Source organism: Nannobrachium achirus (assembly GCF_963921795.1).
Source record: "Nannobrachium achirus genome assembly, chromosome: 14".
In the NCBI taxonomy this organism is placed as follows: Eukaryota; Metazoa; Chordata; class Actinopteri; order Myctophiformes; family Myctophidae; genus Nannobrachium; species Nannobrachium achirus.
The window spans coordinates 28,546,201-28,569,705 of NC_137821.1; the positions used below are offsets into that span (position 1 = coordinate 28,546,201).

Below are 23,505 nucleotides of genomic sequence, written 5' to 3' on the forward strand. Positions count from 1 at the left end.
AGCCACTTGAGTTGCTGATCTCTCTATCGGACCTTATCAGTAAATCTGCTAAGCACATCGCACAAATAGTTCAGTGATTCGGTGCCTCGGATTTTCTCCAATAATCTGCCTTCATAAGCCGTAGTGCAGGGAATTCCCCGCCGAAACGACACACACACACCTAGTCCACCACACACATACACAGCACCGCTCCCTCGTCTACAGTGGCGGCGGCGGCAACGGAAATTAGGCCGCTCAACCATAGGCTGGGGAGGGGATGGGTTTTATTTCTCCCTTTGCCACCTGAGCGATCCAGATCCACTTCTGTCCAAGTGTGAAGGGAGCCGTTAATGCCACCTCATCACTCAGTGCTATCTGACCACTCCTTAACCCCCGGCACCGGCAAACCCTCGCACCGCACTCCCACACCCACGCCACTGCTTATACGCGTGATTTGTGGCACCTGAACGCTTTCATACAGCAGAGTTCACTGGGTTTTCTCCAAGGGGGGAGGGGGGGCTACCAGGGGGCCCCAATGGGGTCAATTGTAAAGAGAAAAAAGGAGGCAGGGGGGGGGGGGGGGGGGGGGGGCAGGGATGTATAGACTGTATATATCGTCACTGTCGGGCAGAAACCTCGTATCTCCCAAGTTTCAAATGTGTACGTTTATTCGTAAAGACTGTACTCATCATACAATACTGTCGCACACGACTAGTGAAAATGGCAGATCTACAAGCACACAACGTTGTGTGCTTGTAGATCGTCTATTTTCACTATTTTAAACCGTTTTTTTGGAGCTGTGTGAAGCACAGGCTCCCTATACGTGGCCGTGTGGGTCTGTCTGTGTGTCTGTATGTAGCCTGAACTTCCTAAACTTCGGCACGCTACTAGTCCCACAGTTTTGCCACCACACACTCGCGCCATATGTCAAATCGACCGGCTTACTCGGGAATCGTGGGCTAGTAACTTGCTAAGAGAAAGGTTCAATAGTTTAATTGATATTAATTTATTAGTGAATTAATTTTCCCCATTGACTTATAATGGGAATCGCAAAAACTCACATTCAATTATTTGTCTCTCGCAAACCATAGGGGCTAGAGTTTCAAGACTTGGAGAGGAGGTTCATAATGATTTCAAGGATTAAATAAAAAATAATTGTGTCATTTGGCCGCATGGTGGCGCCATAACACCCCACTTTACGTTTTGGCCTGTAACTCTTGAACCGTAAAAATATTTTTTCCCTGGATTCCTTGGGTCATGACGCATCTCCCCATATAGGCCACGCCCATTTGCGCCATGATAGATTTTCCGCCATCTTGAATTTTCTCCAAAACACACTTTTTGCTCCTTTTCCTACACATTTTCTTCAAATGTCACAAAAATCGGTACACATGATCCACACACACACACACACACACACACACACACACACACACACACACACACACACACACACACACACACACACACACACACACACAGCTCCACTTCACACGGGTGTGATTTTAAAATGATAAATACAAAACGAACGGTTTTGGAACATGCAAGGTTTCCACCACCACTGCAACAACGATATAATACATACATACATGCCTTTCTTAACATCCAAGGCCCCGTCCCTGAAGATGAAAAGGGCAAGTGTACTCGGCCTGTGTCAGAAGTATGACGTATATGGAACCGAAGCGGGGGCCCTGGGGGTGGTGCACGAGGAGGAGCTGGACAGAGCAGAGATGAGGATGATTAGATGGATGTGTGGCGTGTCACTGAGGCAGAGAAAGATGAGCACATAGCCTACTGTCGCTGAGACGGAGGATGGGAGTGGAGTAGTGGATGTGGTGAGGAGACGCATGCTGCGATGGTGTTACGGACTGACAGACACGTATGTAAGGAAGTAAATGACTGGGTGAAGAAAGTAATATTGATGAACTTGGAGGAGACAAGACCCGCTGACTGGACAAAGCTCGCCATCGACCAGAAAGCAGCCGTGGACTCTTCCCGGTGGAGGAAAACAGAGGAACCAGTCAAACGCAGCGCCGCCTGAAAAGAGAGACTTTAAACATAGCCCTCCGGTTAAGCAATACTCGTTTGACCCGTTGTTAGAGTACCTGTTGTACATGTCTTTCTGTCTGCATGTGTCCCTTTTATGCCCACGTACTGTACCGTACTAGAAGAGGTTTGGACCAACACCCATGTTGCACCACCGATCCGTCTCTGTGTCCCTTTTACATCTGACATCATGCCTTTTTATGCCCATACATGGAGATCCCTGTCTCTAGAACCAGCCACACAGATATGGGCTGTCTTGGCCATCTGTCTTGGCCATATATGGATTCTGTTAGTGTGGTATGTGGCCGATGTGGCCTCCATATATGGGCATTCCCATATGAAGTCCTGTTAGATATGGGCTTAATATTGATGACATCAGGGAACTCCATATATGGGCATAAAAGGGATTCTGTTAGTGGGACATCACAGTGAAGCCAGAGCGTGATGTCAGAGCGACAAACCCATAGAACCACAGTGTCAGGCGTTATAGACAGACAGAGATATGGACAAGCTGTGACCGTTCACATTACGGTACTAATCTGCAAGTTTTGTTTTGAGTCGATCGGTCGGGCGGTTCTTGAGATACGCTGGCCACTCACTTTTGTGAATTTATAGACTACTAGAGTTTTCGAACACATTGAAAACATTTCACACATTTTTTCGAAAATAGCAGATCTACAAGCTTCAACTTTGCCCCAAGTTGTTCAGGTAATCACAGCACATGCTCTTGAAGAGGCATGCTAAGAAATACGCATTCCAGGAAACGGACAATAATGTGATTTTCTTTTATCCTATTATTTTTTCCAGTTGAGAGGCGAGATAATTGCACAGGAAAGGCTGTGATTACCAATGTGGATAAATGGGTGGTGTGAAAGAGGTGGATGTAGACATGTGGAAATGTTTAGCGTTTTCTTTTGGTGTCTCATCTAATAGCCATGTAGGAGCCGGTGTAATCTATCACGTTCTTGTTCTCTCCGGTAACCCTAACCCCGGATCACAGGAACACCCATGTTCACTGGGGAAGACACAAACACATGCACCTTGCTCACACATGTTCCTATGAATATGCATAACGTCGTCGTCGGGTGGAAACCTCGTATCTCCAAGTTTCAAATGTGTACGTTCTTTCGCCAAGTAAAGCTGTGCTTCATCATACAAGGCCGCCGCACAAAAGTAGTGAAAACAGCCGATCTACAAGCACACAACACAACGCCTTTTCACTAATTTAGTTCATTTTTTAAATGATAAATACAAAACGAACTCTTTTGGACATACAAGGTTTTCACCCGACAACGACGATAAACACGAGTCTATATAAAGTTGTGAGTTGTGGCGGAGGGGCGGGTGGTTTCTGTCTGTTACGGCCATATACTGTATGGACTGGACATGCCCGTGTGCCCAGATTGTGCCCAGGAGATCAGCCCCCGTCAGCGCCAATTGTCATTGTCAGGAAATAGTTTTATACCCATAAATAGAGAGCCACAACAATAGCGGAAATTGATGTTGTTAGGCGAACGGTCCCTTCCTTGAGTACTACATGAAGTGCCTGGATTATGCCCAATATGGACAGGCCTGATGTCACAATACTGAAATCATGACACGACTGACATCAACGGTTTCTGTTGTGTGCATCATAACATGCCCATATCAAAGCAAATTGATTATGCCCAAATATGCCCATGGCGAGAGAGAGGGTTGAGCTCAGAGAGACTTATTTCATTATATGAATATTATTCAGAATGTAGGCCTATATACTGTACAGTATCCTATATTAAAAATGGCCAATGGGTGGGTGGGCCACTGCCCCATCACTATGACTCAGATATGACCATATATAGAGTTCACTATGACTCAGACATAACCATATATAGAGTTCCCATCGCAGCTACACCCGTGTGTGTGTGTGCGTGTGCGTGTGTACGTGTGCGTGCGTGCGTGCGTGTGTGCGTGTGTGTACATACATACACACACATGTATATAGTACAGTAACAGAAAAAGATTTAGCTCTTTGGGGTGCCAAGGCTATTGTTCCAATTAGCGATTGGCCTCCATGGGGGATCTGTTTAACATCTGACTATTCAAAGCTCTTATTCCATTTCCTGCGCTCTCTTCTGTCTGCGTGCTGTTCTGTTGCACACTCTATATTCTCTCTCTCTCTCTCTCTCTCTCTCTCAATCTCTCTCTCTCACACACACACACTCCCCCCCCGTTCCTTGCTTCTCCTCTGCATTTTCAAGGTCCTTGGAAATCAAGACGTGTTTTAGGAGGCACAATTAGGTTATTTCTGCTCCAATTGCGGCCACGCTCCTCAAAAAAAAAAATCTATTTAATTTTGTTTTCTCCTGTGTTGGAACTTGTCTTTCTCCCCTCATGTCGGCCACGGTCTCGGGTGAATGCCTGGTTGGCTGGGCGCCAAGTCCTTGCACCTGTCCCTCACACAGATATGGACGCGCTCGCGCACACGCACACACACACACACACACACACACATGTATATACAGTAGTACATGCACACACACTGAGCTTTTCCTGCAATGTCAAGGTTATGAGATAGCATAGAGCTACTTCCCAGCAGGAGGGATGAGAATGAGCAGGGGTGTCGCACCAAATTCTGGGCCCTGGGTACAAGGATTTACAATCATGTTGCGAGCTTGTAGATCTGCTATTTTTTTTAAATCTTGAAAATGTGTGCGAGTCTTTGAATATATATCAAATATATATATTGAATATATCAAATCCTTCTAAGGTGTTTTGAAAAACCTATGAAATCTTTCATGTGAAGGACCCCCAAAATGATATGTATTTGGCCACGGACCCCCATCTCAAAATATTTAGTTCCAGGGACCCCCCAGAAGCAAAATTTGTTACAAATGCTTGCTTAAAAAATACATATATTCAAAGATTTGCCCACATTTTCAGGACTTTTCAAAAATAGCAGATCTACAAGCTCGCAGCGCGGCACAGAGTGAGCTTGTATATCTGCTATTTTTCAATAGCTAAAGTATACAATAATGAAGGCCCCCTCCACCTTGGGCCCTAGTAACCCAGTCTCACTTCCCCCCCCCTTGTGACGCCCCTGAGAACGAGAGAGACAAGAGAACAGGGGAGGGGAGAGGGAGAGAGAGAGAGAGAGGGAGGTGGTTGAAAGAGAAAAGGAGGGCTTTTGAGAAATGGAATCTGTAATGACGGTGCCTGACAGTGTGGAGGAGCAAAAGCAGAGGAATGATAGAAGAAATGTGGGATGAGATAAAAAAAAAAAGAAGGAAAGGAGTGCGCGGCGAGGGAGAGATGCGATAGCAGCCCGGGCGACCCCTCCCCCATAGTTAAGCTCATGCTATTCAAAGCCCTCTAATTGGTGTCATTAATTTATAAGCAAGTTGTGGGTGGGGGTGAGAGGGGAGGAATTCATGGGTAAAGATGTGTGTGTGTGTGTGTGTGTGTGTGTGTGTGTGTGTGTGTGTGTGTGTGTGTGTGTGTGTGTGTGTGTGTGTGTGTGTGTGTGTGTGTGTGTGTGTGTGTGTGTGTGTGTGTGTGTGTGTGTGCGCGCACGTGCGTAGTAGTGGAAAAAGTATATATATATTTTTTTACTTGAGTAAAAGTATCAACACTGCAATTTAGAAATACTCTGTTAGGGTGCCCTCACACCAAAGTACCTATGAGAGTGGAATCTGCATTCCGCCAATGCATTTCAATGAGAGTGAAGCGGTTTCATGACAGCAGAGGATTTGGTGTGAGGGCACCCTTAGGGTGCCCACACACCAAGCTACCTATGTTAGGGGAATCCGTGTTCTGCCAATGCATTTCAATGAGAGTGGAGCGGTTTTTGCAGAAATCCTCTACTGACATGAAACCGCTCCACTCTCATTGAAATGAATTGGCAGAACGCAGATTCCACTCTCTTAGGTATTTTGGTGTGAGGGCACCCTTACAAGTAAAAGTCCGGAATTCTAACTTTACTTGAGTAAAAGTACAAGGGTTTTGGGAACAATCACAAGTTCTCAAATGTACTGTATCCACAACGTCCCATCGTGCATTGCGCAGAAGCTGTGCGCCAGCTTCCGGCGTCGCAGCCGAGTGTGATCTACAAGCTCACAGCGGTTGCATCTGCGACGCAACGTGAGCTTGTATGTCAGCTGTTCTCCGGAAGTGTCCCACAGATAATGCTGCAGTAAATTCTCGCGGAAACAGGTGGATACAATGGCAAAATCTACAAATCTACAAAGTAACTAACACTAAAGTTTTCAAATAATTGTAGTGGAGTTAAACGTACAATATTTGCCTCTGAGCTGTAGTGGAGTATAAGTAAAAGTAAAAACATGGAAAATACTCAAGTAAAGTAGAAATACCTCAACATTGTACTTAAGTACAGTGCTTGAGTAAATGTACTTAGTTACTTTACACCACTGCCTACCTGTGATAGTTTAATGAACACTTAGGATTTTTCTGTGTAGGCTCAGGGAGGAGAGAGAGAGAGAGGGGGGGGGGGAGAGAGAGAGGGTGAGAGTGGAAGAGGGAAATATGACCAGAGAAATAAATAAAAAAATCGCCGCCACTGTACCATGAATCTCTATTAGCGGCTAATAATACCATTCGGACACCTCTGAGCCATTAGGGTGAAATTGGGAAGCGTTAATTATTGAAATAAAGATCCATACAACTGTCACTCACTAGACAGGACTGGTGTGGTGCGAGAAAAGGCCCCCATTGTTCAGTGCCTCGCAAAGGAAGTAATGTAGGCGGTACGGTAGTGAGTGTTCCAAGTGAATTCAGAGAAGAAAATTATGCTTTGACAATTATGCATCATTTGAGTGAATACATCATTGATTTGCGTACTGTTATGCAGTGGCATTATTATTATTATTATTATTATTACTACCCTTATTACAATTACTATTATTATTATTGTTGTTGTTGTTGTATGTCTCCGGTATAGCACAGCTCAACAGCAAGGTTCGACAATGGAACATACTGCATGTAAATTGCATCACAAATTACCGTACGCGTGTAAATTGAATCACGGAATCGTGCGCCGCGTGTCACATTAATAATATGGCACACGTGCAGTACTGTATGTGGCTATACTGGCAGTCTTTTTATATGCAGATGCCAGAACGCGTTTGCAGCGTCGCCTCTGACAGTAATGAAGGTTTGCTGCAATGGGTTATGGGTTATGGGCATAATTGGACTAGGCAGTAACTGTGGTAGTTCTCTCAGAGAGAGAGTACGTAGGGTACTTGTGTGGAGTTTATTTGATTTGATACGGCAGCATGGCCAATTAAGTAAGACAGTGTAGAGCCATGTGTCCGCCTCCAACTTTGGACGCCTGGCAGAGAGCCATGACCGATACTGGATGAGATCAGTCTGGCTTTTTTTTAGGACATTGATGTATGCAAATGTATGGAGCCTGTGTGTCCCAGAGCAGTATAATCAGAGAGTGGTGTCACCGCGGGGTCAGAAACAGCGCTGGTCACATGGTTCATTGTCACTTTACACCTCATAGACTTCAATGCATTTTGTAAACTTCCGGTTGGCCGTTTGTCACTATACGCCAATAGATGTGTGCGTAGAAGACCTGGCCCCATGAAGTGAACGGGAGTGACGCAACTCTCCATTCTAGGGCTCTGGTGTGTCCCATTCATTTTTATATTTTTTCACCACTTTGAACTTGCTGGGGATCTCCATATATGGGCATAAAAGGCTGACATATCACTGTGACATCACAAATGACATCATAGTGATGTCAGATACTCAGAGCAGGGATCTCCATATATGGGCATAAAAAGGATTTCCATATACTGTATGGGCATAAAAGGGATTGTACGTATGATGTCAGACGACAGAATCCATACAGTATATGGCCAAGACAGATGGTGTGACCTCGCCCTTAGGCGTCTTACTGGTTAAATAAAGTACTGTTTATCAGTTTAATATAACTAAACCCAAAAAGAGACGCTTAATGATTTAAGCACATCTGGTCTTGTGCCATAGCAGAAATGTTACAGTTGCATTTACTCCTCCCGGCGCAACATTGGAATGAACCAGGATTGAGCCATTGTTCAGTGTCTGTACAGTATGTTTGGTGTTGCAGGCAACATCCTACTCAACAAAGAAAAAGCTAGACATTTAGTTTTTTTGGTGTTTGGTTCTTTGTACCTCGCACATGGAATACTTCTGCTCCTGCTAACTGAAATCATTTACAGTAGCTCATATGCAGCAGGCTGGAGGCTGCAGGTGTACGTTGCCAAGCAATAACAGAAAGCTGCTAAGGGACTATTGCATTAAACAAAAAAGCCTAAATAACGTTTAACTTTAAGATGAAATGATTGGATGTACAGATTTATTTATTTTTATCCTTGGCGAGCAGCTGTTGGAAGTATATGGTACACGTTGAGAAATCTGCCAAGCACATTAAAAGTAATCGACAAAGGTTTTTTTGAGCGGTGGTAAACCGCTCCTAAGAGTGGCTGTGCGTGTGTCTGTAGCCGCTTTTCCTCAGCGTTTTTCCATAGCAATGTGTTTTCCTCAGCGTTTTGCCATAGCAATATGTGTGTGTGTGTAGCCATATTATATCACCAATTACATCCTAGACCTATATCCTAGTCTTTTTCCTCAGCGTTTTGCCATAGCAATGTGTGTGTGTGTACTGTAGCCTGTATTACATCACCAATTGAAGACGTTATGCAAGCACGGCCACCGCTCACACGCATTTGGTGTCATTTTTTTTATTCTTGTTTACGCTACAAATGTACACCTCGATGTTTACTGTGATGTTGATTTTTCACACCCCGCTTGGACCTGTCGCCCACAGCATCCGTCAGTGTTGTTGTGACGTTGATTACACAGACACACAGTGGGCTACACACACACATCACCCCCATTATCAGTGTTGTTACTGTAACACAGTTCAGTGAGAAGTCTATTCCTGTGTTATGCCTTCACATAACCTCCATTAGCGGGTAATGGGGAAAGAGCCATTGCCTTTGCCCTTGGCCAATATGAAAACAGCCAATAATTTACCTTGGTAGTGGTACGCAATATACTGCAGTGGATTCTGGATGGCGTCGACACGTGCTCACACAGCTCCGAGCTCTCCGTGTGCTGCACTTCCTCCCGAGATCAAGGCCGCAATTTATGGAGCGCCCTGGAGCCTCAGACGCTGCAGATGTGTCGTCATCGCCATCACCATCACTTATGTCTTTTAAATCCCGGCTTGTCATAATGTACAGGGTACAATGGCTTGGTTTTTCCATTTCTTATATGAGCCTGTTTTGGAGGCCTGATCGTCTCCTCAAATACTCTTCTATTCTGTTCTATTTCTAAAAAAAAAAAAATGCCTTTCCCTCCCCCTCTCTTCATATCGTGTTCTTCTCAAATCCAAGAAGGCAAGAAAGAGATGAAAGAGAGAGAGAGAGAGAGAGAGAGAGAGAGAGGGGGGGGATGAAAGAGGAAGAGAAGAGATAGAGAGAATGGGGAGACGAGGGGAAAAGGAGCGGATGAGAGAGCTGAGTGCTTTTTAGCGACTCAATGACAGCCGTGACCAAAATCGTATTAGGGTCACAAAGGGGGCGACGGAGCTAGGGTGGAGAAGCCTTTTCAGACGAATCAATTCTCGGTTTTTCTCTGCTTTCATACTCTCCCCACTTCCATGCACTGCGCAGCGCCAAAGGGTGCATATCTGTTATGTGGCACGTATGGAAGGTGCAGCACAACATACAAGTGCATATCGTCGTTGTCGGGTGGAAACCTTGTATCTCCAAATCGTTTTGTATTTATCATTTTAAAAACGATAAATACATTCATAACTGATAAATGCGAGGCGTTGTATGCTTTCAGATCGGCTGTTTTCACTAGCCTTGTGCGTCAGTTTGTATGATGAAGCAGGGCTTTACATTATGAAAAAAAACATACAAATTTGAAACTTGGAGATAAAAGGTTTCTGCCCGACAGTGACGATATAGCAAAGCACCAGGAGCAGTCTGAAGGGGACGGCTTGACCTTGGCGGAGCTTTGACATTGGGGTGTATCCGCTTTGCATTCGGTGGCGTCAAAGAGCCGTGGGATGCGTAGCCGTTGCCTCGGGGAGCACTTACGTATCGGAATGTCAGGGATCTCATCTCACCTCCTTGGCCTGTTTGCCTCATACTGTAGACACTACTTCACACATCCCCGCTGTTAATGCCTTTTTCTATAGATCATTACCCTCTGTCCCCCGTGCGATCGCTCAATCAGGACCGCCAGCAGCCGCGCCGCAATTCCTGTTTCGTGGCCCGGCTGTCACGTGGGAGGTGAGGTGAGGAGGAGTCGATTGAGAAGGATCTGTTGTTAATTCAGTCTTTTAGGTCTAGATATGGTCCAGGTATTGACAGGGTTTAGTCTCGACTCTTCACTGCACTGCTGCATACAGTGTATTGCAGTTTTACCATAATGACGCAGAGGAAAGCATCCCCGCTACCTCTCCTGACACATTCTGACCTCAATCCCTCTTTCTTTTTGTCACTGGCTCACCTCACCTTAATATTGCGCTCTACCTCTCATAATAACCCTTCCTTCTCATCTTTGAACCTTTGCTCTCTCACCACCCCCACGCCCCTTGCAATCATCCCTCCCCTCCTCCCCCCAACCCCTCCTCAACCCCTCCCGATGCCATGTCTCTGGTGTTCTCTCCATTTGGAGGAGAGGGCCCGTGTAAGCCCTGGTAACAGAGGTTAATCCTCTCTTATTAGAGCTAGGATTATGGGGGGGAAAGGGACAGGAGCAGGCATGCCGGGCAGATGCCTGGTTGGTTCGCCTGTCGATAGCCCCCACCAGCTGGGAGCCACCAGTAAAACACATCAAAGGGCATACTGTACAGCAACGTTTGCAGTAGGCACTGTAGCACATAATATTGCACGGTGCAGTGTGGACAGTAGCAGTTAGTTTGAATACACCGTCTCGGACTTCATTCTGAATGCCTAGCGCTGTAGGAAGGGGTGAAATTTACAGTGTATTTGTGTTTCTACGGCAGCTGTAGACATAACATTTAGAGATAGGCAATTTTCCAACACACTGAAAGCAAATGTCACCGCCCGGTTCACTCGGGCACCATCTTGGAGACGCGGGCAGTAAGTTCTGACTAACAAAACTCCTGTCTTTTTTGAACGGGGAGTCATATAAATCCTAGGTTCCGACATTACCATCCACTTGTGAAATGTATACAACATAGAGTGTTAACATTTGTGCCAAAAAGGTCACTGTCAAACTTTTTTTTTACCTCCAAATACCAAAGCTTGTATGCATACGCCACCCACCTCGGTGAACATTCAGTACATGTCCAGCGGCACTTCTTTCCTCCCTCTACATGCCTTCCAGTTGCCTTTTAATATACGTTCTGTTCAAGTTTAATGTATATTAAATCTGTCTCTTTCCAACAGGTCGACGAGAGAAACTGCGCTGTTTTTCCCTCCTTCTCCAACACTGAATGCTCTGTGTGTCTATTCCACTAACCTCATGTTCTTCTTCTTCTTGTGCGGTTGCTTGAAAGTTAGCAGGAAAGCAAACTCCTCCAATTATCACTAATCATTAATCTGTTATTTATTTCTCTGTCTTTCTCTCCCCCTCATGCCTAAAAATAGAAGTGGAGCAAAAAGGTAACTAAATGCCAACTTCTTTACTCAACGTGGGTTTCTTTCCATGTAATTGTGGGCACATGCTTCTGGTCTTGGTGATGGGGTTACCATGGCAACGCATTGTCTGATACCTGTGTTCATTGTCTGCTTCATTGAGGTGGTTCCCAGCATGCCTTTCATGGGGAAAATTAGACCATCAGGGAGGTTGAAAGGGTAAAATAATGAGCAATTATCAATCAATACTGTATGTGTGCAGCATTATCAGAAATATTAAACACGACACAGACCTTAGGGCTAAAGTGATTACCGATCTGTGGAGTAAATTGCCTATTATATAACAGCCTTATTAAATTCACGCTCATATTGAGAAGACTATAATAATGCAGCCATATGGCGTTGTAATTAAATATTATGTTTATACAAATGCGCCTTCAAAGATCAAACATGTCTTCATGTGCTTTAAACAAATTGACAGATATCAATTGTTTTTGTCATAAATTGGTGTAAGATTGCTATTTGTAAATTACAAAAGTAAAGTCCCAGCTGCACTAAGAACAACTAGACAATTTGTTAGGGCCAGATATTTATAACAAACTTCTCCATCATAGTAATGTATAGACATGGAAAGTGTTACCCAAACAAACTGCCCTTTCATAATGTTGTTTCCTATGCTGTAACTTTAAAAAAAGAAACCTCCTATAATAACCTAAAGTTATTCTGCTGTTGCTTTCTCAGCTGCATAATATTAAAGGAGAGGTGTATAAAGCGATCAATAGCTTGTTCAATAAGGTGTCAGCATTTTTGATTATAGCTCTAGCATGACGATGGCTATAGCCTCCAGGGAACGGCCGGTCAATATTGGAGAAAGATCATAGATATTCATATTCCTTTGGTACCTTATCTATTCTGCACTGCACAATGCTGTGCAGGGTCGTCACAAGGGGTAGGAAAGTGGGACTGAGTTACTGGGGCCCAAGGTGGAGGGGCCCTAATAACTTTATCTATTGAAAAATAGCAGATATACAAGCTCACAGCGCGGCACCGAGTCCCTGGGGGTCCCTGGAACTAAATATTTTGAGATCGGGGTCCGTGGCCAAATACATATCATCTTGGGGGTCCTTGACATAGGTTTCTTGCACACATTTTCACGATTTTTCAAAAATAGCAGATAGGTTTCTTGCACACATTTTCACGATTTTTCAAAAATAGCAGATATACAAGCTCGCAGCGCGGCACTCGGTGCCGCGCTGTGAGCTTGTATATATGCTATTTTTCAATAGTTAACATTCATGGGGGGTCCACAGTGAATCCTTGTACCCAGGGCCCAGAATTTGGTGTGACGCCCCTGATGCTGTGGCACAGAGGCCTGCGTTTGCACCACTGCCCCAGGGCGTCGTCTTTTTAATGCAATATTTTCCCCTACTGGGGAAGATTGTCACCGAGCCACATTGCAGCAAGTTAACTTCAAAAGATACCAAGGTGAAATATGCAATTAATGAAAAGACAGTTGAGAGTCACCAACTTTTATAATGTGCAAGCTGTTAATGAACAAAATATTATCGCATTAATCCCGAAGGGAAGTAAAGTCCAGAGACAAGTGTTTGGATTTCAAATACAGAAGATGTAGAATTGTATAACGTAGAATAAATAGTTGGTTTATTGTCCATAGTGAGAGCATTGTTTCCACTGCATTGCCAGTGGACTTGAAACCCAGACACATTGAAACAGCACAACAAAAATAAATAAGCACATGCTGTACAGTACATGCATAGAGACATCAATACAAGACTGTATCCATCACACTTTAATAAACACTTTCTATGCCACAGCATGGGTTACCAACAGCTCCAAGTGTAACTAATATTATTTAGAATATCATACAATGCATTAATGAGCAGTAGGAGGAGCATAAACAATGCTTTTATAGAAAAAAAATATTTTGAAGGGTATTCGTTACCCACAGGCACGTGCACACATACTGTAGACATCAAAGAGGGCTTGAGCCCCTAAGCTTTTATCAGGCTGTAAAAAAAAAGTGCCCTCTCCAGACCATGAATGCTATAGTGAAAATAGCCGACCTCCAATCTCTGCTATTTTCAATATTTTCACCAAAAGGCCCTTTTAGATAGTTCAGCCCCTGCCTCTCTAACATTCTCTACACATCCCTGGTTCCCCATGAAAGGCATCGTGTTTTTCTTTCATTCACGCTTCCATCTCTGGTGTGATTACGTCAGTTAAAAGCTCCTCAGCCAGTACATGATGGTGTGCCTTTTCTACTTTATTAGTATAGTCTTCCTTTTCAAAAGATAGCAAATAACCTTTTAGCGTTTAGCTGCCCAACTGCCGAGGAGGTGCGTGCCGACTGCCGAGGCACGATGTCGCTGGCATGCATCGCGCCACATTTCTGGCCAGCAGGTGGACAACATGTTTAATCTTAAGTGATTACAGAGGAATGGTAAACACCTCTCTCTCCTTCTGAGAATGCAGCTCTTCACCTCCACTAGACGGATCTCCGGATAGAAGCTGTCAACGCAGTCAGGGGCATCACAAGGGGAGGGGGGGGGGGAGTGGGACTGAGTTTGCTAGGGCCCAAGGTGGAGGGGCCTAAATGATTTTATACTTTAGCTATTGAAAAATAGCAGATATACAAGCTCACAGCGCTGCGAGCTTGTAGATCTGCTATTTTTAAAAGTCGTGAAAATGTGTGCAGATCTTTGAATATATGTATTTGTGACTCAAATTTAGCTTCTGGGGGGTCCCTGGAACTAAATACTTTGAGATGGGGGTCCCTGGTCAAATGCATATCATTTTGGGGGTCCTTCACACAGTAGGAGCGAGATCATTTAGCGACCTACAACCGGGTCGCAACATGGACGGTAGTTTTCAGCGACCGGGTCGCTAAATCAACCGACCGGGCCGGTAAATCACCGACCACGCCGCTAAATCGACCGACTGGGTCACTAAATCTACCGACCGGCCTGCAGTTTTAGGTCGGTAGATTTAGCGACCCGGTTGGTAGATCTAGCGACCCGGTTGGTAGATCTAGCGACCCGGTTGGTAGATCTAGCGACCCGGTCGGTGATATAGCGACCCGGTCGGGAGGTTGCGTCGGCAGGTTAGTTACTGAGGTAAGGTTACTGAGGTTAAGTTTAGGGTTAGGGTTAGGGTTAGTAGCCCGGTGGTCGGTGGATAAGCGACCACCGGTCGGTGGATTTACCTACCCAGTCGGTGGATTTAGCGTCACGGTCGGTGGATTTAGCGACCCGGTCGGTGGATTTAGCGTCCCGGTCGGTGGCTTTAGCGACCCGGTCGGTCGATTTAGCGGCACGGTCGGTGATTTAGCGACCCGGTCGGCCGCATTAGCGGCACGGTCTGTGATTTACCGGCCCGGTCGGTTGATTTAGCGACCCGGTCACTGAAAACTACCGACCACATTGCAACCCGGTTGTAGGTCGCTAAATGATCTCGCCCTCTCTCCCTTCACATGAAAAAGTTTGAGCACCACTGACATAAAAACATAGGTTTTTCAAAAAACCTTAGAAGGATTTGAAATATTCAAAGACTTGCACGAATTTACATGACTTAAAAAATAGCAGATAGTGAGCCTGTAAATATCTGCTACTTTTCAATAGTTAAAGTACCCAGGGCCCAGAATTTGGTGTGACACCCCTGAACGCAGTGTCAGGCTCCCGGCCTGTCTGAATGAAAGGAGCTTTCACATGCACACGCTGTGTGTTTTTTGTTGTTGTTTGTGATGTACTCTGGCCCACCCCATAACTCAGACGCAAAAAAAATTAGAGAATGCCGCCTTAATCCTTTATCTTTATTTTCCACCAGGCTTTGAGTATTAGGCCGAGCCAAAAGCTCTCGGCCAAGGGCTCCTTCTTTTTTCTTCAACAATTCGCCGAAGCAATTGGCCACTTTTGACGAAGAATTACCAAGATCTTTTGCCAGTATTATTTGGCAGAAGTTGTCCTAATGCATCAGTAAAAGTGTTAACTGCAGCTAATAGATATTGCACGGTGGATCTTCATACCTTACCGTACTGCCTAAGTGAACGAGGAGGCTACTTATACGGACATTTTAAGTAGACATTATGCTCCCTCATTGGCAAAGCTTCGCTTTGATCGTCTCCTCTGGGACACATAAAACTACCCTCCCTATATTTAAAATTCATATCTGAAGAAGCCTTTTCTAAGCTCCTCTATAAAGACAGGCAGCTTGAAATTGACTTAGAAGTCCAGTCGAATCCATACTCCGAATGTAATCAGCCCATCCGCTGGCCCTTATGCAGTTTGCATGAAGTAATTAGTTTAGTGTGGTGGAATTGTAAATCACGCCTCACACAAATAAGATCGTATGTGGCTGAAATAATGGGGGAATAGGCTCATATCATTACACGGATTGAGTAATTACCATGTTTTGTCCCGGTAGGGGGCAGCTGCTGCCAATAATCATGGAGTACCATTTATCAAAATCTTGTAATATTGGGTTTGTGTAATGTTATCTATACTGGTTGTTATTTCTTAACGACTTGTGGCAGAATATTTGATGTGACTGAGTGGATGAAATGAGATGATTACATTGTAGTCATTTTCATGCTCTATCTACACTGACCCGGCTTCTCAGGTATTCTGAAGGAATATTTTGTTAGAGGAGAAAGAGGCAATATGACTTGAGAGTTTATGGGATTGTGTGTGTGTGTGTGTGTGTGTGTGTGTGTGTGTGTGTGTGTGTGTGTGTGTGTGTGTGTGTGTGTGTGTGTGTGTGTGTGTGTGTGTGTGTGTGTGTGTGTGTGTGTGTGTGTGTGTGTGTGTGTGTGTGTGTGTGTGTGTGCGTGCGCGCGCGTTTGTGCACACGTGCTTGGGTGCGCACGCTGTAGATAAACATTTTGCCTGCACATCACATTTTTCCCCCCATCACGTTGGTGTACATGTGCCATTATTCTGTATGATAATTGTCCTCAGGGTCAAAGACTGGCGGAACACATGTAGTGGATTTAGACTTGCACAATTGGCCTACAAAATGTGGAAACTAATTTGTTTAAGTGATTACAATTACTGCACATCTTGAAATAATATAGGCCATGATGTGTCTGTGGCTAAGAATAAGACTTATTTCGGAGGCAAAGTAATCTCTAATAGACATCCTAAGGATTATACGACCGTCTTCAGTTAATTAGATTTGAGTAGAACCGCCTCAACCCTGATGGAAATTACGTACAGCAGCTCAACCTCTTGACCCTCTGCAGTGGACAGGAATGAGCCTCAGAGTTGATCTTCCCTTTGCATTGTGTGCTGTTGTCTGCGGTACGCTTCACTGGCTCCTCTTGCATACCAAAGTAACTCTCTGCTCTGTCTCTTTCCCATTTTTGGCTCCTCAGTATTCCTGTGCCCAGGGCTTCTGCGAGGGGTGTACCAGAGCGAACACCTCTTTGAATCGGATCACCAGTCTGGAGCCTGGTGCAAAGATCCCCTGCAGGCTTCTGACAAGATATACTACATGCCCTGGACGCCTTACCGCACGGACACGTTGACCGAATACTCCTCCAAGGAAGACTTCATCGCCGGAAGGCCGACGACGACGTACAAACTCCCACACCGCGTCGACGGAACGGGCTTTGTCGTCTACGACGGGGCCCTCTTTTTCAACAAGGAGCGCACCCGCAACATCGTCAAGTTCGACCTGCGGACTCGCATCAAGAGCGGCGAGGCCATCATCGCCAACGCCAACTACCACGACACGTCGCCGTACCGCTGGGGAGGGAAGTCGGACATCGACTTGGCGGTGGACGAGAACGGCCTGTGGGTCATCTACGCCACGGAGCAGAACAACGGGCGGATCGTCATCAGCCAGCTGAACCCGTACACGCTGCGCGTGGAGGGGACTTGGGACACGGCGTACGACAAGCGCTCTGCCTCCAACGCCTTCATGATCTGCGGGATCCTCTACGTGGTCAAGTCGGTTTACGAGGACGACGACAACGAGGCGACCGGGAACAAGATCGACTACATCTTCAACACGGAGCTAAGCAAGGACGGCTTCCTGGACATCCCGTTCCCAAACTCGTACCAGTACATCGCCGCCGTGGATTACAACCCCAGGGACAACCTGCTGTACGTGTGGAACAATTACCACGTGGTCAAGTACTCCCTGGACTTTGGCGCCCTGGACAACAGACTAGGTAAGCCTTGTTTTTCTCATCTTTACGGCAGGGGTCTTCAACGTTTTCAGGCCAAGGACCCCTTAGTTGAGAGACTGAAGCAGGGACTACAACCTGTTCATAGATTCCATATCGTTTCATCGTTTGACAGCACACTCATCGGTGTATTTTGGATTCATGTCAATTTGTGTTTTCAGATATTTAACCACTTGAACCGTCAATACCTAATAAACTTTCACTCTGTACTTAGTCTGCTCTTTTCCCACTCTACACCAAACCTCTTGCTGAAAATAGCCGATCTACAAGCTCTCAATGCCTCGCGCTGCGAGGCGTTGTGAGCTTGTATATCTGCTATTTTTGGCTAATGTTGGACGCTAGGGTTCAAGTGGTTAATATAAGAAAGAGAAAAAAAGCTTCTATCACACAAAGATTTGGAGGACCCCCTGAAGTAACTCTGAGGACCCCCTAGGGGTCGCGGACCCCCTGTTGAAGACCCTTGCTTTACAGTACATATTTGCACCACACAAACTGAAAACTCCCGAGTTTTAATTTAACACAGAGGCTCATATTAACAGTAAGGATTTTACTGGGCAAGCAATGCATTACCAAGGTCCGTGACATCAGGGATGGTAGACCTGCTCAGTGACACTTGGTTGAGATTAACACATGTTCATAGATTTGTGTACAGTTCAAAGAGAGTTTGGCCCATGGTGGTCTGGGCAGCCGACAACCTTTGCTACGTGACTCATGTCACTCCGCATCTGTCTCTCTCTCAATCTAACTGTCCTATCAATAAAGACATTAAAGCCCCAAAATAAATTGACACAATTGACCATAATCACACCGTGGCCATCTTGGATCACATGACCACATAGGGTAGCAAGCAGCCTATTCATGGGTTGCATTTGTAGTCCTACGCCGGCCATATTGAGGACCAACACAGGTGTTCAATCAGACAAATTGAAACACCTGTGTTAGTCCTCAATATGGCCGTTTAGGACTACAAATGCACCCATGAATCAGAAGCTGCCGCGCACGGGCGGGTCTTGCCTTACCCAATATGCTGTTTTGAGCTTCTGATTGGCTGCTTGCCATCCCATGTGGTCATGTGATCCAAGATGGCCACGGTGTGATTATGGCTAATGGTCCAATAACTAGCCAGCATACTGTAGTGTTTTCTCTGAGTTCCACAAGTGTGTTAAAGGGGAATAACACCATTTTCAACTTTGAACTATGTCATTAACAGAGTTGTTGTGTGGAAATAAGAAAAAAAAGTTCCCCCCTCTTCTGTGTTGCCTAGAACTGGAGGATTGATTGTGGGGTCAGTTGATTGTGATCAGTGACATCATGAAGATGTACTCTTTGGCATCTGCATGATGTCACTGATCACATGACCCCACAACCTTTTTTTCTTATTCCACACAACAACTCTGTTATATTAAAGACATAGTTCAAAGTTATAAATGAGTGGTATTGCCCTTTAATGAAAGATTACATCAGCAGCACACAGACTCCCAATGTGAGCTGAAATAATGAACATGGATGTAGCATTCCTCATGTGGGTGTGTCACCAATATTCCTCTGCCAAATGTCTTGAATAATGACAGCCATATCTGGCAAAACTAATATTACTGTACGTCTCTTCCCCTTTATTTGGGGATTGGATTAATTGCGTTCACCTAGTAGGTGGAATAAAATGCAGTTAAAGCCAGTGTTCTTGAGGTGCGTTGTCCCTTTTCATTAGACCCACCCTTTTCACCCTTCCGGAATCAATGAGGGTAAATTTACTATAATCAAAAAGATATATTATTGAACTCAAGTCACTGTGGTGTGAGTAATCAATAGATAGCACCAGCTGTACTGATAAAAGTTCACAGGCCTCAAAGAGGCCACAATGTAAGTCAAAGTCTGACATTGTGGCCTCTAGTTTGAGGCCCGTAAACTTTTATCAAAATAGAAGTAGTCTCATAATTACTACTAAATTGAGTTATTTTGGTTGTTTGTCAAGACAAGCTTGAAGAAAAGTTGTTATATTCTGGTGAGTGGTCAGTAAAGAAAAACAGATGCAATGTTAATCAAGCTGAAACTCTACACCTTAGAATGTGGGTTGGTGATAATTAGCAAAATGTTTACAAAAGCACGCACGATCAAACAATAAAATACCAGGTGCTGGACAGGAAAACATAAAAAAACTGAAAAATAGAGTCCACACACTGAACCATGTTCCCATGCATATTTATATTAATTAAAAACAGACGATTTTTTTGTTTTTTGTGGTGATAATTAGCTCGCTACGAGTAGAAAGATGATTCCGTGCCACCCAATTTGCAAAATGCTGGAGAAAATAGGTACTGTAAACAACTACAAGACATCCTGTGCTCAGGAACGAAATTCCATTCCACTTGTGATAAAATGTTTTATTATTGAAAATAAATGATTATAATCATCAGGTACTTGGATATACAGTAAGATGGAGTGGTGCTTGGTGAATATCACTGAACAAGCCATTCACAATTTCATCTCTGCAAAGCTTCGAGCGGCTGCTCGCGTTAAACTTGTCAGGATTCTTTAGGGAAGTGTAATTTCTTTCACTCCATTGTTCTTTTAACCCATTTAGACCGAGTAGGCTACACATTATTGCGTATTATTATGTTATGCTTTAACTATTGAAAAATAGCACATATACAAGCTCACAGCGTGCGCTGCGGGCGTTTAGATCTGCTGTAGATTTTAGAAAAATCTTGAAAATTAGAATTTTTACCTGACTCTATAAGTGTCTTTTGAACCCTTCTAAGGTTTTTTGAAAAACCTTTGTTTCTATGTCAACAATCTGGCTATAGCCATCGTCAAAGAAAATGTCCTTTTTACACTTAACTGGAGCTCAGTTAGTCTGTTCTTGAGAGACTACTATGTCAGTGGTTCTCAAACTTTTTCATGTGAAGGACCCCCGACATTATATGTTTTTAGCCACGGACCCCCATCTCAAAATATTTAGTTCCAGGGACCCCCCCAGAAGCAGAATTTGAGTTACAAATGCTCGCTTAAAAAAATACATATATTCAAAGATTTGCAAACATTTTCACGAAAATAGCAGATCTACAAGCTCGCAGCGCGGCACTCGGTGCCGCGCTGTGAGCTTGTACATCTGCTATTTTTCAATAGTTAAAGCATTCAATAATTCTAGGCCTAAACAGGTTAAAAAAATAAAAAACAGTGTATGATGTGGAGACACGTATGGAGGGAGATAAAGGAAGTGTTTTGACGCACCGAGGTAATTCTTCGTGGTGGCTCATCAACAGTCCCAGTCAGGAATGTCACAAGTTATTTTACTGTGAAGTCTCTTCTCACTACTGGAAATCGTTACTCTCACCTGCCGCTTGCTAGTTTCATTACACACCCTTTTTTTTCCCTCTCTTATCAAACCTTTGCGTACATACAGTATATTGTAGAGCAGTGGTTTTCATGCTTTTTTTGTGCCCAGCATGGTACACCATTGGGGAATGTCAAAGTCTCAAGGCACAACATGAACATTCACAGTGAAAATAGCCATTCTACAAGTGCATTATGAAGTGACATGCTGCGTGTTATATTTTTGAAAATGTGTGCAAAAAGGTTACTGTATTGGGGAAATGAGTGCACACTAAGTACTGATATAGTCAATACTTTATTTTATATATATATTATAATAAGTATAGTTATAACATTTATTTTATATATATATATATATATATATATATATTATAATAAGTATAGTTATAAAATGCCAATAAGGCACATTTGAACTTTTCTCGATCAGTTTGGGAACCACTGCTGTAGAAACAGATTTTCCAAAGCTCCGAATGATGTCTTAAACATAAACACGCACATGCGCGCGCGCACACACACACACACGCACACGCACACGCACACACACACACACACACACACACACACACACACACACGCACACACGCACACAGACACGTACACGCAGATTGTAATAGACCCCTCTATCATTGTGGGAGAGTTTTTGTCTTCCACTCCTGTTGTTGTGAGCAATGGGCTGACCTCCAAACAGCAGTCAAGGACCCTCCGCTCCACTGACGGCTCTGGAAGGAGTTAGATGGAGCTGATGAATAGCGCTAGTAAACTGATAAATAAAGCGGATGGACGGAGTAAATGAACAAATAAAAAAGGCAGATAAACAGAGCGGGACCCAGGAGTTGAGTGTGTGGGGTGAGTGAGTGATCGAACGCATCCCTGCATGAACAATGAATCCGTCAGGTTGTTCCAGCCGCCCATCTTGATTACGCCGCATTCTCTCCCCGTCCGTATTCCCTCGTTATGATCTCTCTTTTAAGCCTTTCAAACCGAGAAAGCGCTTTGAATGTTATTTTATGCTTTATCTATTGAAAAATAGCAGATCTACAAGCTCACAGCGCGGCACCGAGCTTGTAGATCTGCTATTTTTGAAGAAAAAAAAAACGTCTTTGAATGTCTTTGACCCGATTCTATAAATGTTTTCTAAATATTTCTAAGGTTTTTCTTTTTTTAAACGCACATGTTTCTATTTCAGTGGTGCTCAAACTCTTTCATGTCAAGGACCCCCAAAATGATATGTATTTGGCCACGGATCCCCATCTCAAAATATTTAGTTCCAGGGACCCCCCAGAAGCAACATTTGAGTTTAAAACACATACAGTATATTCAAAGATCATTCTGCACACATTTTCAAGACTTTTCAAAAATAGCAGATCTACAAGCTCACAGCTTTTCAATAGCTAAAGTGTAAAATAACTCCAGGTGTTAATAGATTAATAACGTGGCCATAGTGCTTGTTAGGCACGCCAGACACGCTCTCTCTCTCTCTCTCTCTCTCTCTCTCTCTCTCTCTCTCTCTCTCTCTCTCTACTCCATCTCTCCGTTTCTTCCTCCACACCCCCACACCACACGAGACCCCATGGGCATTCGGTGCATGATCTGCCACGGGATATGGGCAGCGGAGCAGCAGAGCGGTGCCCGCAGGGCCTTACAGCTGGGGCCTGGCACCGCGTGTGATAGCTCACGGTTCAGGGGCGTAGTGCACGCTACAGTGCATTAGGCAGCGGGGAGTTGAGAGGAGATCTGTGACGGTTCAAAGACGTACTGTAGTCTAGTGTACGGATGATTAGTTATCGTGCGTCACTGATGTGAGATGCTCACGGAGCCTTCGCTGACCTTTTTAGACGTGATTTCCTTTTTAGATTTTGTGTCTGCAAAGTTTCCGGTGGATCATGTGCAATCCCCGGGAAGTTAAAGAGGGAACTGTCTAACGCCGCTCATAACTTCAGACCTATAAACACAAAGAATGAACACGGCTCCACCAAAGCCGGTTGGCCGGATGTTAAAATTAGGCCACGCCGATAAATCAGCGCAGAGGCCGGAAATCACAGTGTATCGTGTTACTTTAGTTTAAACAACTGCGGCATAGGCTACAATTCTATAATCAGTGTAATGCGGTCATGTAATGGAGTCACCATTAATCAGTACGGGTCCATCCTCCGGGGAGCAAGAAGGTGCACAGATTCCATAGCAAACCCGCCTGTAGTTTTCAAGCTATCTTTTTTGGACTAAAGTGTGGACAAATGGACAGACATTGTCATCAGCCATGGAAAAAAACGTAGCTCACAAGTTAAGATGTTATATCCTACTATATCTACTGTCACTGTTTCTATCAACATTAACGTATCTCCT

At 44.4% G+C, this 23,505-nt stretch overlaps 1 protein-coding gene across 1 annotated transcript in view; it reads left to right on the top strand.

Moving 5' to 3' along the window:
- LOC308298713 (adhesion G protein-coupled receptor L3) overlaps nucleotides 1-23,505 on the top strand; it is a gene marked incomplete at both ends in the record, with an annotated part of 264,755 nt that overhangs the window by 98,952 nt on the left and 142,298 nt on the right. Inside the window, 2 exons of the mRNA XM_080742365.1 lie at nucleotides 11,637-11,651; nucleotides 17,014-17,814. Coding sequence (XP_080598491.1) covers nucleotides 11,637-11,651; nucleotides 17,014-17,814 — 816 coding nt within the window. The remainder of the gene's footprint in view (nucleotides 1-11,636; nucleotides 11,652-17,013; nucleotides 17,815-23,505) is intronic.